Below are 14,073 nucleotides of genomic sequence, written 5' to 3'. Positions count from 1 at the left end.
GAGAGAGGGGCAGAGACACAGGCAGAGGGAGGAGCAGGCTACATGCAGGGAGCCCGATGTGGGACTTGATCCCCGGACTACAGGATCATGTCCTGGGCCAAAGGCAGACGTTCAACCACTGAGCCACCTAGGCGTCCCAAATTTGGCATTTGCAAACATATAAAAGCACTGTCTCTCCTACTTCTATATGTTGAAAATGCCAAATGCTTCTTCTATGAATATATATGTTCAATAATTCCATAATCTTCTAGCCCTTTCTGCTTAATATTGTATCATTAACTTCTTATTCATTGATTTCATTGGATCTTAGATTACAGGAATTACATATATATCAATATTTGTTGTTAGTGTGCTTTTTAGCCTTATTATCTTCCAGCACTTACTTAAGAATGTTTGATTTTTATTGTCTATATTAAATTTTTTCTCACATTTTTCTAGTAATAACTATGCATTGTTTAAAGATGCTATATTCAGACTTACTGATTTTTATGGTGGCATAACTTTTTTAAATTTTCAAGAAACAAACATTACTGCCTGATTTACGATTGAGACTCAATATTTTTTTTATTTTTAAAATTTTAATTCCAGTTAGTTAACATACAGTAAAATATTAGCTTCAGGTGTACAATATAGTGATTCAGCAAGTCTGTATATCACCTTGTGCTTATCACGACAAGTACACTCTTTAATCCCCATGTTTAGGTAATTAATAACTGAATGAATTATTTAAAATCTTTTCTGGCAGAAAAAACTGTATTCTATTCAGGAAGAACAGATACTTGAGAGGAGGGAGCTTTTGGAAAAGAAAGTAACGTATGCTCTAGCACTGGCAGAGCTAGAGACACCTCTGCTTAAACTAGAAGAAGATGCTGTAAGAATCAGAACTACTCACAAAGAACATTCTGATGTAAGCATTTATAATTCATCCAGAAGCTTATTTCCAGGAATACTTAAGTCAACAAATCATGTATGTGATTTTACATTATTACTTGGAATATTATGATTTCATATAGGAAGCCATAAAAGCATGAACAAAATATATATTTTATGACCAGACACTATTAGTGATTGCCCACTATGTTAAATTTAATTCAAAGTGTTCCTGCTTATTAAGAAAATGTTAAAACTGTGTTTGTTCAAATATAAAATATATGCATCTTGATATTTTTATAGTAAATATTCGATGTATGTAGAAGAAGTTAAGACACCTAGGATGAAAAATAAAGCAAATATCGATAAAGTATTTTCAAAACAACAAGTTTATGGCAGTAACTGATATTACTAGCCCTTCCCAAAGAAAAATTTAGTAGAAAAATATGTATGCATCATGTCATTAGTCTTTTGGAAAAGTAGAGGGTGTGGTAAGAGTTATATATTCTTGTCCTTAGATGCAGGGAGGACATACATATATTCATTTGAGCCATTTTGGCAACAGGATTTTTCTTTGTGAATGATGATGTAACTTTATAATCTTAGTTTTCAGTAATTTTCAGTATTTTTTTAATTAAAAAAACTTCATGATTTATAAAATGTTCCCACTATGAAAGTTTATTTTGATCTTCAAAACCTCCCTATGAAATAGCCATGGCAAGTTTATCCGTATCATAGACTGCAGAAAACTTGGGCCTAAATGCATGAAGCAACTTGTACAAGGGCATAAAACATGGCAACAACAAATTCTGAGTATACTACTGTACTCAAGATTCTTAATTGCTTATCCTAGAGCTCATGTAATGAATATATAACCAGTACTAACACCTAGTGAGATAAATGATTTTAATAATGGCTCCTCCTTACATTAGTGATGGAAATTTATTAATTGCTTCAAAAGCCTCAGTATAATCATCTGAGTATAATGAATTCCTGAAGAGATTAATGACTTTTATCCCCCTTATTTTATAATAGCCATTGTTTTATCTCATCTTATAGTTCAGTAATCTATTTTTGTTTTTATTATATTTTAATAGTTTATAAATTGTAAGAACTATCAATTTAACACAAACTTGAAAATAATAGGTTTTTATGTATTTTTGGTCATGATTACTGACAATTTGTATTTGGAGTTTTAATTTTGGTTAAGATATTTTAAATATCATATTAAAAACTTAGTTGTTATGTGAGTTTGTTAGTTTTTGTTCCTTAGCTAAAATTGACTAGAAGACATTGGTTTTCTCAAGTAATTCAAATGGAATATTGGGATGTGGATATCATAATATGTTTTTATAATTCATGTGTGGTGGTCCTTTTCCTTTATACCAAAATATATATTGTTATTAATAAAATAGTTACTTGGGAGCGATTTGGTCTAAGCCAGGGTAATTGGATTATAAATGCTGCTCATGTTAATTTCTAAATGTCTTCTAGATGTTAAATGATATAACTGAGAGGAGAGACTATGTTAAAAGAAATGTGGAAAGAACACAGAAAAAATTGCGAAGAAAGGGGAAGAAAACACGTGATGCAATAACAGAAACTGGGGTAAAAATTTAATGTAAAAAACAATTATGGATTTTCAGCTTCTTTATGTCAATGAAAACTGCTCAAGCAAATTTATCTTAGGTGGATGCCTCTCATTTCTAATTGGTTGCACTAAGTAGTTTCTATAACATACACTCATGCACACACACAGTTTCTCTGTCTTCATTTTTTTCTCTCTTACAGTGCTTTTTCCATTGTACTAGTACGTCCTCCTGTTAATCTCTCCTACTAAATAGAGGTAGGAGTTTGTATTGTATTAAATAGAACTATATTTCTACAGATGAGACCCAGTATACAGACGGAAACATCTGTTAATATCCGACATCTCAGTTTTACCCTCAATCTCGTGTATCGGCAACATGAACAAATGGTCATATATCAAAGAACTCAGAGCTTTTTCCAAGATAGAAATATTTGCTCCCTGAAAGTCCTCATCTCTAATATTCTGCTTTTAAAGAGGAAGTGGAGATAGTCCATTGTCTTTAACTTGCTATCCTCTGGATATATTTTAAAGTTTATACCAATTAGATTTGTTGGTGGACAGCATGTAGGCTATGAGATAGAGGTATAATCATATCATTTTTAAAAAGTTTGCTCTGTAATAGGCCACAGAAAAAAATATAAAAATTATCAAGGAAAATAATAACAGGAACAGATACTAATATTTTGCATGTTCTCTATATATGAGACATTATTTTAAGTGCTCAGACATATCAACTCATTTCAACTTCATAATTACTCTATGGAGATCATAATATTTTTATCCCCATTCTACAGTTGAAGAATCTGACACCTTGTTTTTGAATTAATTTGTTCAGTTTCACACAGTTCGTTAATGGTGGAGTTGAGATTCACTAAATCTGGCACTGGCATTAGAGTCTGTGCTCTTAACTATTCCATTATTCTGATGAGATCATACAGGTTACTTTCGTTGGATAAAATGAAGCAAAATCAAACTCAATAACAAAAAAATAGAGCAAAAAGAGAACAGATTACTTGAAATATTTTTTGAATTATATTTTTTCATTATTATTTGTTTCTGTGTTGTTTTAGAAGCATAAATTATTGATAAATGACTGATATAAACTACAGGAAAATTTATGGAACAGGCCAAGGTAATACTTTAGTGTTACCAATAAATTATTTTGGTGAGAAAAACTTAAAGTACTTAGCATATCTATAAGGAGAAAAAGAAGATAAAAACAGCCACGGAAAAAATTAAAAGAGACATAATTATATATTAGTAAAAGAAAGAATGCTATTTTGCATAAAATTTTGTTTTAAAATTTAGATGATAGGGGATCCCTGGGTGGCTCAGCAGTTTGGCGCCTGCCTTCTGCTCAGGGCGTGATCCTGGAGTCCTGGGATTGAGTCCCACATCGGGCTCCCTGCAAGGAGCCTGCTTCTCCCTCTGCCTATGTCTCTGCCTCTCTCTCTTTCTGTGTCTCTCATGAATAAATAAATAAAATCTTTAAAAAAAAGTAAAATAAAATAAAATTTAGATGAGGTATATAATTTATTTATAAAATACAAGTAATGAAAAATGAATAAAGAGGGAAAATCACAATAAGAGTAGAATGATAATTATAGAATAAATGTAATTTGTCTATACTCTACCACTAGCCACAAGAACAAGCGTAGGGCCACCTAGGTGGGTCAGTCATTTAAGCCTCTGTCTCTTGATCTCAGCTCAGGTCATGATCTCAGGGTTTTGAGATCGAGCCCCACATCAGGCTCTGTGTGGGGCATGGAGCCAACTTGAGATTCTCTATCTCCTTCTTCTTCTGCCCTTCTCCCCTAGCTTGGACATGTGCATACTTTTTGCAAACCAAAGATATCATGGAATATTGCTATGTGTTTGTGGAATTGCAGGTAGTTTGGTATGACCAGAGAGCAGGGCACCTATTATAAGAGTGAAAAGAGATGACTCTAGTGAGATGGGTGATACGCAGATGAAGAAATGCCTCATGCACCATACTGTTGAACCCCAAACTGTTATAATGTTAAACATCATTAATAGAATTTACTAACAGTTTTTATGCTGATAGATGTACAAGCCATGCTGTAAGCTCCATTTCTGTCTTCTAAGAGTTTAAGACAAATAATTTTTAAGACAGATACTTTTATCTTTTACTGTGGCTAAGCATTTCAATCATGGGCCAAGCTAAACATGAATTACTGAATTTTTACTATTTTTAATACTAATTTAAATCTTAGGGATAGATTCTAAACTTATTTAGATAATAAAAATAAATATATTAAATCTTAAATAAAAATTAAAAATATAATTTGAAATAAATCATTCAGAATCTGAATATAATCTGTATTACCTAAATTTTTTTAAATATGTGACTTATAAGTTTTAAAGATAAGGAAATGATGGAAAATGTTCTATACTAAAACATTAATTAACTGCTAATTCAGATTTTTAGATTCTTTCAGGTCTGGACATGAAAGTATTCTTGGTTTGGAAGCCTTCAAATTATTGAAGCCTGTGTCCCCCAGGCTAGAGAAAAAATAAGCCAAATAGTTGCCGATTATAAAAGTACTGTTCTATGCCTTTCTTCCCATTTGCTCTGGTGGCATTTCAGACTTATCAAAAGACTTACAAATGGCTCTGGCGGGGGAGGTCCCCAAACTTTTACTCAATAGAGACGTGTAGATTTGTACTCCTGATTGACATGCAACATTTAACAGCTTCTCTATAGACTCATCTCATTATAGTGAAGTTTCTGATATTTTTGATGCCATGGAAGGGGATTTGCTATCCATATTTATCAGAGGTCACTGATGATACCTATTACAGTTCCAAAATGCCATTTTTTTGCTTTCCATTCCTGTCTGCAGGAAGTGTGTGTGTCTTTCTTTCCTTTAGTATAGAGTCTTCTGACACCAGATTCAGCACCACTGAATTGGCAGGTATGCTCTAAGTTGTTGATACTATTGCTTCTGATGTCTTCTCAGTTTTCTGTGAGATCTTCATTCAAGATTAAGGTGTGAATTATGGAATCTGACTCAAAAGTCAAGTTTAGTGATAGCATTGCTGTACTCAGAGTTGCCTATCTTCTTTAACTCCTATCTACTTACTTTATTCCATACTTGTACCTCTTCACACTTTTTAGGGGGTGTTGACTTTTCTCTCAGTAATAATATAATATCACCAGCAGTTATATTATATAATATAACCAGCAGGCTGGTCACATTGAAGGATCTTAGTCAGCCATCTTTAAGCTACACTCAGGTATTAAACACAAACAAACAAAAACAAACCCACAATCTTCATTTATCAGTAGACTGATTCCAGAACTTTCAGAAAAAGAAATGGAGGGTATGAAAATCCAAATAGAGTATCCAGTGTTGAAAGTCATAGACAAATAGATTTTTTTTTTAGGTTTTATTTATTTATTCATGAGAGACAGCGAGAGAAAGAGAGGCAGAGAGAGACACAGGCAGAGGGAGAAGCAGCAGCCTCCATGCAGTGGACCCGATGCGGGACACGATCCCAGGTGTCCAGGATCATGCCCTGGGCTGAAGGCAGTGCTAAACTGCTGAGCCACCAGGGCTGCCCTACGAGATTTTTATAGAAAAACAAATATAAAATATTAGCCTTTCTTAGTAAAGTCTATAAGAGTAGTGAAAGAATAAGGAAGCATATGGGGGAAAAGGGAAGAAAATGGGAGCAGAGAGAGCAGAGAGAGCAGCTGAAATCAGCTGGGAGAGTAGTACTAATTAGAAGCAATGCCAGATGTGGGTAACAACATTCAGTAAGTCAGTCATCCAGTCAGTAAATTATTCAGTCAATATAAATATCAACAGTCATGAAGGGATTATGCAAAAAATAGATGCAAAATCAAATCTTTGGTCTGGAATTGTACAGGCCAGCCTTGGAAAAGTGTATTGGTATTAAATGTCAACTTCTTTTGTTTGAAAAATCAGGACAATGTATATCCTTGCCCAACTTCAATGTACAAGTTTGAAAAACAGCAACCACATGTTTATTTTGAAAGGACATGCCTTTAAGATGTGCATGTACTGGGGTATGAGAAGGGGGAGACAGTGCAGAGGAGAAGGATAAAAGGGAGACTAAGGAGAGAGACTAACTATATAGTTAGTTGTACGTAATCTTTTAGGAGATCTTATCAGATGTAACTATGGAGAAGAGAAAGAACATAAACCTAAGTTGTTACTTACACTGATAAGAAGATACTATTTGCTTTTTTTATTATTCACATGGCCAAATGTAATTATGTCCTTAAATTGCAAGGATTTGAAAATTCTAGTATTTATAATAAAACATCTTTGAATTTATTTTCCAGGAAAAACGCTCAATAATTTTCAAAGAAATAGAGACCACTAAAAGTAAAACAATGATTTATCATGCAAAAATAGTTCAATTGAATAAGAACTTAAAAGAAAAAGAGAAAGAAAAGGATATTTTTGCTCAGACACTTGAGAGTTTAAAGTAAGTACTTAAATTTTATCAAAGTAATTAAAATATTAGATGTTCAACGTATTATCTATAAAAGAAATAAGACCAAATTTCTTTAAGGTTTATTCTTAATTGTTCCCACTAATTTCAGTATTTCTCACTCACATGACATGGTTAATAATACATAGTTTTTCACCCAACCTTTTTAGTAAGTTTTGAAGTAAGCCTTTAGAAATAGTCTGCAGAATCTCATGTAATTTGTTCATATTTATTGTCTTCAGAAACCTCTTATTCAGTTCCTTTATTAGCCAGGGGCATACCTGACAAGGGTTAGTAAGGTTTTTCACTCTCCATAAACCCTCACTTAGAATTTACATACTCTTCCTTTATGGCTTTTTGGTTCTTTTTTTTTTTTTAAAAAAAAGATTGTATTTATTTATTCATGAGAGACACAGAGGAGAGCAGAGAGAAAAGCAGGCTCCCTGCAGGGAGCCTGATGTGGGACTCGAATCCAGGATCCTGGGATCATGACCTGAGCCAAAGGCAGATGCTCAACCACTGAGCCACTCAGGTGGTTCTTATTCTCTATTTTGTAATACATTGAGAACAGAGCTTGAAGGACTTCTGGAAGATATGCAGTGTTCACATTTAGGAATTATAGTTTGATTTAAATAAGGCTAACACAGCATTAGCAAAATCATAGCACTTGAGGGATAAAATGTCAGAAAAACAGTTATGCACAACTTGATTATCTTACACTATGATAAAATGAAGTCAGTGCACTCAATAAGGATTTATTTAGCTGTCACTACTGTAGGGTAAAAACTTATGTTCAAATGATCATACAGCTTTATCTAAAAAACACAAAATCATATTCAGTGTATCACGTAAATAATCAAGGAATTATGTTTACTTCGAAAGATATTTATTCATGTTATTTAACATCTGTAAGAATATTTTGAGATTCAGTGGTATAAATCTAAGATTATATAATTCACATTAAACTTATAAAGATTTAGTTTAGGAGCTAGTGAATTTCTTTTCTTCAGAATTCTTATCATTTCAGTTCTAATATTTTCTTCTATTCTGTGGCTAGATTATATTGCCTCTGGAACAAGAGTGGTTATCGTGTCCCAGTGAATCAGTTCCCTCTCCCAACTTGACAAAACTGCCTTCTCACAGGAAAAAGAGAAAGAATAGCTGATGCTGTGACAATGTTTATAGATCTTTTAATTAACGATGATGATGGATAATGTCAAATAATATTTAAAGTTATTGTTGATTGACTTCCTAATGTACCAAGCACCTTGTGGGCAATCTGTGTACCTTCTCTTATCCAATTCTCACAGCAAATTTTTAAATTATGTAATAACATTCTCATATGAATACTGAGGAAATACAAGCTCAGGGAAATTAAATGATTGTCATTGTACAGGTAATCAGTGGTAGAACCAGCTCCAGTTTAGGTCCATCTTGTTCCAAAGTGTGTACTTTTGCAACTGTGCACATGGACTTCCTAAATGAGAATTGGAAAGGAAGATTATTGCAAATAAACTGTGTTAGTAATAATCTGGTATTTTCAATAGGTGATTGTATCAAGTTAATCATTATTTATTGAGAGTGCGTCTAGTGCCAGACACCAAGAAGGACAGAAACAACAAATGGGAAGGTGTAACTTCAAGTAACTAAAGATAATTTTAGAAATACAAACTTACATATGCAAAACTATTAAAATATGAGGTTCAGAATAATAGCTGTTCTTGACTCTAATTTTTACAATTGTAAAAGAATTTAAACCATGACCCATAGGAATTCAGAATTTTTTCTTTTTATCACTATGAGAAAGGAAACGCTATTTTCTTTTCTTTCTTTCTTTCTTTTTTTTTTTTTTAGGAAACACTATTTTCATGTAGAGATATGCATATATAGTCTATATAATGTATATGTGGGTACATATATATAATTAACTAATAAAAATGCCGTATTGAATGTAATCCAATATCAAAATGCTTAGCATAGTGAACAAAATATATGTGGTCAAGATACAATGATAGCAGGGAGCAACTATGAATGTAATCCAATATCAAAATGCTTAGCATGGTGAACAAAATATATGTGGTCAAGATACAATGATAGCAGGGAGCAACTATGAGCAACTTTTTTGGCTCTGGCCATACTAGCTCTTCCCCATGTGAATTTCATGGTTTCCACATATTGATACTAGTGAATATCTATATAGGATACCACATAAGAATTTTGGATGTTTTGGTATGAGTGATGAAGTGGAAAAAACATGGGCAACACAGATTAAAGGGAAGACCTTATTCTATTTGTTTTGGGGATTTTTTTTTTTTAGAATTTTTATTTTATTTTATTTGTATTTTTTTATTGGAGTTCGATTTGCCAACATATAGCATAACACCCAGTGCTCATCCTGTCAAGTGCCCCCCTCAGTGCCCATCAGCCAGTCACCCCTACCCCCCATCCACCTCCCTTCCCCTACCCCTTATTCATTTCCCAGAGTTAGGAGTCTCTCATGTTCTGTCACCCTCACTGATATTTCCCACTCATTTTCTCTCCTTTCCCTTTATTCCCTTTCACTATTTTTTATATTCCTCAAATGAATGAGACTATATAATGTTTGTCCTTCTTTGATTGACTTACTTCACTCAGCATAATATCCTCCAGTACCACCCATATCAAAGCAAATGGTGGGTATTTGTCGTTTCTAATGGCTGAGTAATATTCCATTGTATACATAGTCCACAGCTTCTTTATCCATTTATCTTTTGATGGGCACCTTCCACAGTTTGGCTATTGTGGACATTGCTGCTGTGAACATTGGGGTGCAGGTTTCCCAGCGTTTCCCGGCATTTGTATCTTTGGGGTAAATCCCCAACAGTTCAATTGCTGGGTCTTAGGGTAGTTCTGTTTTTAACATTTTGAGGAACTTCCACACAGTTTTCCAGAGTGGCTGCACCAGTTCACATTCTCACCAACAGTGCAAGAGGGTTCCCCTTTCTCCACATCCTCTCCAACATTTGTTGTTTCCTGCCTTGTTAATTATCACCATTCTCACTGGTGTGAGGTGATATCTCATTGTGGTTTTGATTTGTATTTCCCTGATGGCCAGTGATGTGGAGCATTTTCTCAAGTGCTTGTTGGCCATGTCTGTGTCTTCCTCTGTGAGATTTCTGTTCATGTCTTTTGCCCATTTCATGATTGGATTGTTTCTTTGCTATTGAGTTTAATAAATTTAATAATTTTTTTTTATAGATCTTGGATACTAGCCCTTTATCTGATATGTCATTGGCAAATATCTTCTCCCATTCTATACGTTGTCTTTTAGTTTTTGACCTTGTTCTATTTGAAAGGAGAGGCTCACATCTAAAAATGTGAAGAAAAGAGTTGTTCTCAAATTTCAAATTTCTGGTAACAGCCATAGTAGAGAAAGGGAGGGCAGCCCAGGTGGCTCAGCGGTTTAGTGTTGCCTTTGGCCCAGGGCGTGATCCTGGAGACCTGGGATCGAGTCCCGCGTCGGGCTTCCTGGATGGAGCCTGCTTCTCCCTCTGCCTGTGTCTCTGCCTCTCTCTCTCTCTGTGTCTCTCATGAGTGAATAAATAAAATCTTTTTTTTTTTTTTAAGTGGTAGCCGTCCTTTAAAAAAAAAGATTATTTAGTGTTGAGCTGCTGAATCAGAGTAAGACAAAACTGGACTTGCATTCTGGTTCTGTATTTACTAGTGAGCTTATATAAGCTAATCATGGTGAAGCTTAGTTTCTTCATCTGTAAATCACTGTAATTATTATTCTTTTATAAGGTTGTTGTTGTATTAAATGAGATATTATATTCAAAGCACTTTAACATTTCGCCTCCTTGAAAACTTTAGTCCTGCTGCCTTTTTAGCTAACTGCAATTGATTCACTTTTCTATACCAGCAAAGATAAAAACAAATATGGGTAACATAAAACTGTGGTGAGCTTTTGCAGCTCTGTTTATTCTGCATTCTGTGTTAGTGATCAACTCTGGCAATTATTTCTTAAGTGTATTTGTTTTCAGTGTTGTTTTAACCACTTTTTGATGTTTTTTTTCTACTAGTGTTGTTCCTTATTTAAATAAAAATCATTTAACCTCTGTGTCAGAATATACTTAGTTACAGATGCCAAAATATACACACACATGCACATGCACACATAAACAAATATTAACACAACAGCTTGAACTAAACATGAGGGATATGTGTCATCTTATATAATAGGGGCTCTTGGGTAGAGTAAGCTGCAGAGTTGGTTGATTTAGCAGCTCAACTTTAGGTACTCATTTTTTTTCTCTTTCCACTGTGTCCATTGATATAAAGCTTGAAAACATGACCTTCACATTTAGTAGATGTTGAGCCTTTTCTACATAGAATTAGGTCCTTGTCTTTCATCTTATTAGGCTAAATTAATATGTATGTTTACTCCTAAATAATTAGCCACTTGCTAGTTGGCTTAATCTATTTAGAATGTATTGTTGGTGTTATATGCTGCATGGAGGAGGGGTTCTTTTGGAATGACAACAAAATAGAAGCATGCTGGGTAGGCAACCAAGAGAATATACTAAATTTCTCCAGAGATTTCCTTCCAGCTGGATCATTTAGAAGTAGCTCTGTGGAGGTAGATCTATAGAAAGGATTAGGGAATTTTTCCCAAACCCTTCAGTTCTAAGACTTTGCAATATTGGCTCTTTTAAAATGTATTACAAATGTATTAAAAAAATAAAATAGGAATTGATTAGTGGCAAATACATTTGTTTCTTTGTAGGAACCAATTTGTAACTATGAGATACAAAAAGGAACATGCTCAAGCTGTGTTTGATCATCTTGTAAGTGAGAAAAAAATATATGAAGAGAGACTTTATGAGGAAGAACAGAGGTATCGAACACTCATTACCATGAGGCAAAAAACTCTGGCAGATATTAAAGTGAGTATTATTTTTGGACTGTCTTAGAATGAAAGAAATACAGTGATAGTCCAACTAGCAGCTAGTTTGAGGCACCCATTTTTCATCTTAAAGTAGCAAAGATGTTTAAATTTTAAAAGTAAATCTCGTAGCATAATAAGCATGTCACTTCTTATTTTTTCTTATAAGTAAATATAGTCTTCACACACTATATTGTACTTTTTGGTGCATCTTACATGCACTCTCATTTTGTTGTTACAGACCTTCCTTGACTTGTGAGGAAGTTATATTCCAGTAAACTAATTGGGATTTGAAAATATTGTCAAAATTCATTTAATATACTTAACATACCCAGCATCATAGCTTAGCCTAGCCTACCCTAAATGTGCTCAGAAGACTTACATTAGCCTGCTGTTGGGCAAAATCATCTAACACAAAGCCTATATTATAATAAAGTGTTGAATATTTCATATAATTTATTGACTACTGAGCTGAAAGTGAAAAACAATAGTGTGGGTACAGGATGGTTTTAAGTGTATCAGTTGTTTATCCTCATGATCACACGGCTGACTGCAGGCTGAGGTTTACTGCCACTGCCCAACATCGTGGGAGAGTATCCTACCCCATACTACTAGGCTGGGAAACAATCAAAATTCAAAATTTGAAGTACTGAATGCATATAGCTTTTGTGTCATAAAATTTTAAAAATCACGAGTGGAACCATTGTCAGAGACCTTCTATACTTGTTTATTTTGAAGTCTACTGGTTTAGAAGTATATTTATTCCAGACCCACTTTTATGTTTTTAATGGGAGGTGTAGGAATAGTAAAATTTTGTTTCTGAATAAACACACTGTAAATGTTTACCAACTCCTTTTAAAGAATATTTCATGATCTTTTCCTGTAGAAAATTTTTGCATGGGTTTTAATTGCACTGTAAACCTGCTAGTTAGAAACAGAAATCGTAATATTTTTTAGATTTGAAGTTTAAGTTTTATAAAGCTATACATATTAAATTTCTTATAGAACATGAGCAAATGATATATATTTAGTTAAGTGATTCCTATCCTTGTTTTATATTTTGGAATAGTTTTTGTTACATTTAAATGTAATAATGAATACTATGGTGTTTTCAGTATATATATATTAAAATTGCTTATTCTTGAGAGATACAATGGGAAATTACTCCTAAAAAATAAAGAATTAACTAGGGGTGGTGGAAGGGGAGGAGGGCGGGTGTTGGAGGGGAATGGGTGACGGGCACTGAGGTGGACACTTGACGGGATGAGCACTGGGTGTTTTTCTGTATGTTGGTAAATTGAACACCAATAAAAGTTAATTAAAAAAAAAATAAAGAATTCTGCTATATCTTATTAAAACTATTTTCTGCAAAACCTTTAAAGATATATGTAATAACATAATATACTTTTATAAGCTTTTTTGATTTTGATATTTATATATTCAACTATTGTATATATTCATATACTCAATTACTTTTTTCCTTTTTTCATTTTCAAAGACATTGTTTGATTCACTTTTAAAAATTGGAGCAAATATACATTAAACACGTATGTTGGTTAATGAACAGCATTTTTAGTGCTATTTCTGTGATCCTCCTATAGAAAAGTATTAATAAAAAAACCAATTTTTTAATAATAGTGTTAACTAATATTCTAACATTTTAAATATGGCCATTACATACAAAAAGGGTATTTTGGGTAGCGGGGGCCCTAAAAAATATGAAAATAATTGGTGCCATCTAGTGGAAATAAATGATGCCTTCTCCTGCAGAAGTTCCTGAATCATTGAGAGCAAAAATCTCAAGATTTGTGATATATGGACGAACTGGGGAGGTTTAGACTCAAATGCACCCCTCAAAAAAGAGAAGGCTTAAGTTATTTACTGATTTAAACATCATTCTCTACCTCATATTTTATCACAGCAGTAGAATTAGCTGTTTGAATTCAACCACATTTTCCAATCGTACTGGTGCTGAGAACACAGTGGGATCTCAATAATCATTTATTGACTGGCATTTCAGCACTTTAATGAAACAATAATAATTAGTGAAATGGCAAAATATGGTCAGCAGGAGAGAGACAAAGAAAAAATCCTGTATAACTATCCTCTCAGAAATGGAGATTTGTATTTTTTCCATCTAGAATTTTGTCTCTGCCTTCCATTCTGAAATGTACCTACCTCCAGCCACTTGTCTCATCACATGGCT

At 33.5% G+C, this 14,073-nt stretch overlaps 1 protein-coding gene across 1 annotated transcript in view; it reads left to right on the top strand.

Annotated features, from left to right (window-relative positions):
- CCDC178 (coiled-coil domain containing 178) overlaps window positions 1-14,073 on the top strand; it is a 371,851-nt gene that overhangs the window by 112,572 nt on the left and 245,206 nt on the right. Inside the window, exons 14-17 of the mRNA XM_072733713.1 lie at window positions 746-907; window positions 2,365-2,478; window positions 6,795-6,940; window positions 11,709-11,868. Coding sequence (XP_072589814.1) covers window positions 746-907; window positions 2,365-2,478; window positions 6,795-6,940; window positions 11,709-11,868 — 582 coding nt within the window. The remainder of the gene's footprint in view (window positions 1-745; window positions 908-2,364; window positions 2,479-6,794; window positions 6,941-11,708; window positions 11,869-14,073) is intronic.

The sequence above is a fragment of the Vulpes vulpes genome, chromosome 13 (assembly GCF_048418805.1).
Source record: "Vulpes vulpes isolate BD-2025 chromosome 13, VulVul3, whole genome shotgun sequence".
Lineage (NCBI taxonomy): Eukaryota > Metazoa > Chordata > Mammalia > Carnivora > Canidae > Vulpes > Vulpes vulpes.
This window is presented reverse-complemented; position numbering and strand designations above follow the sequence as displayed.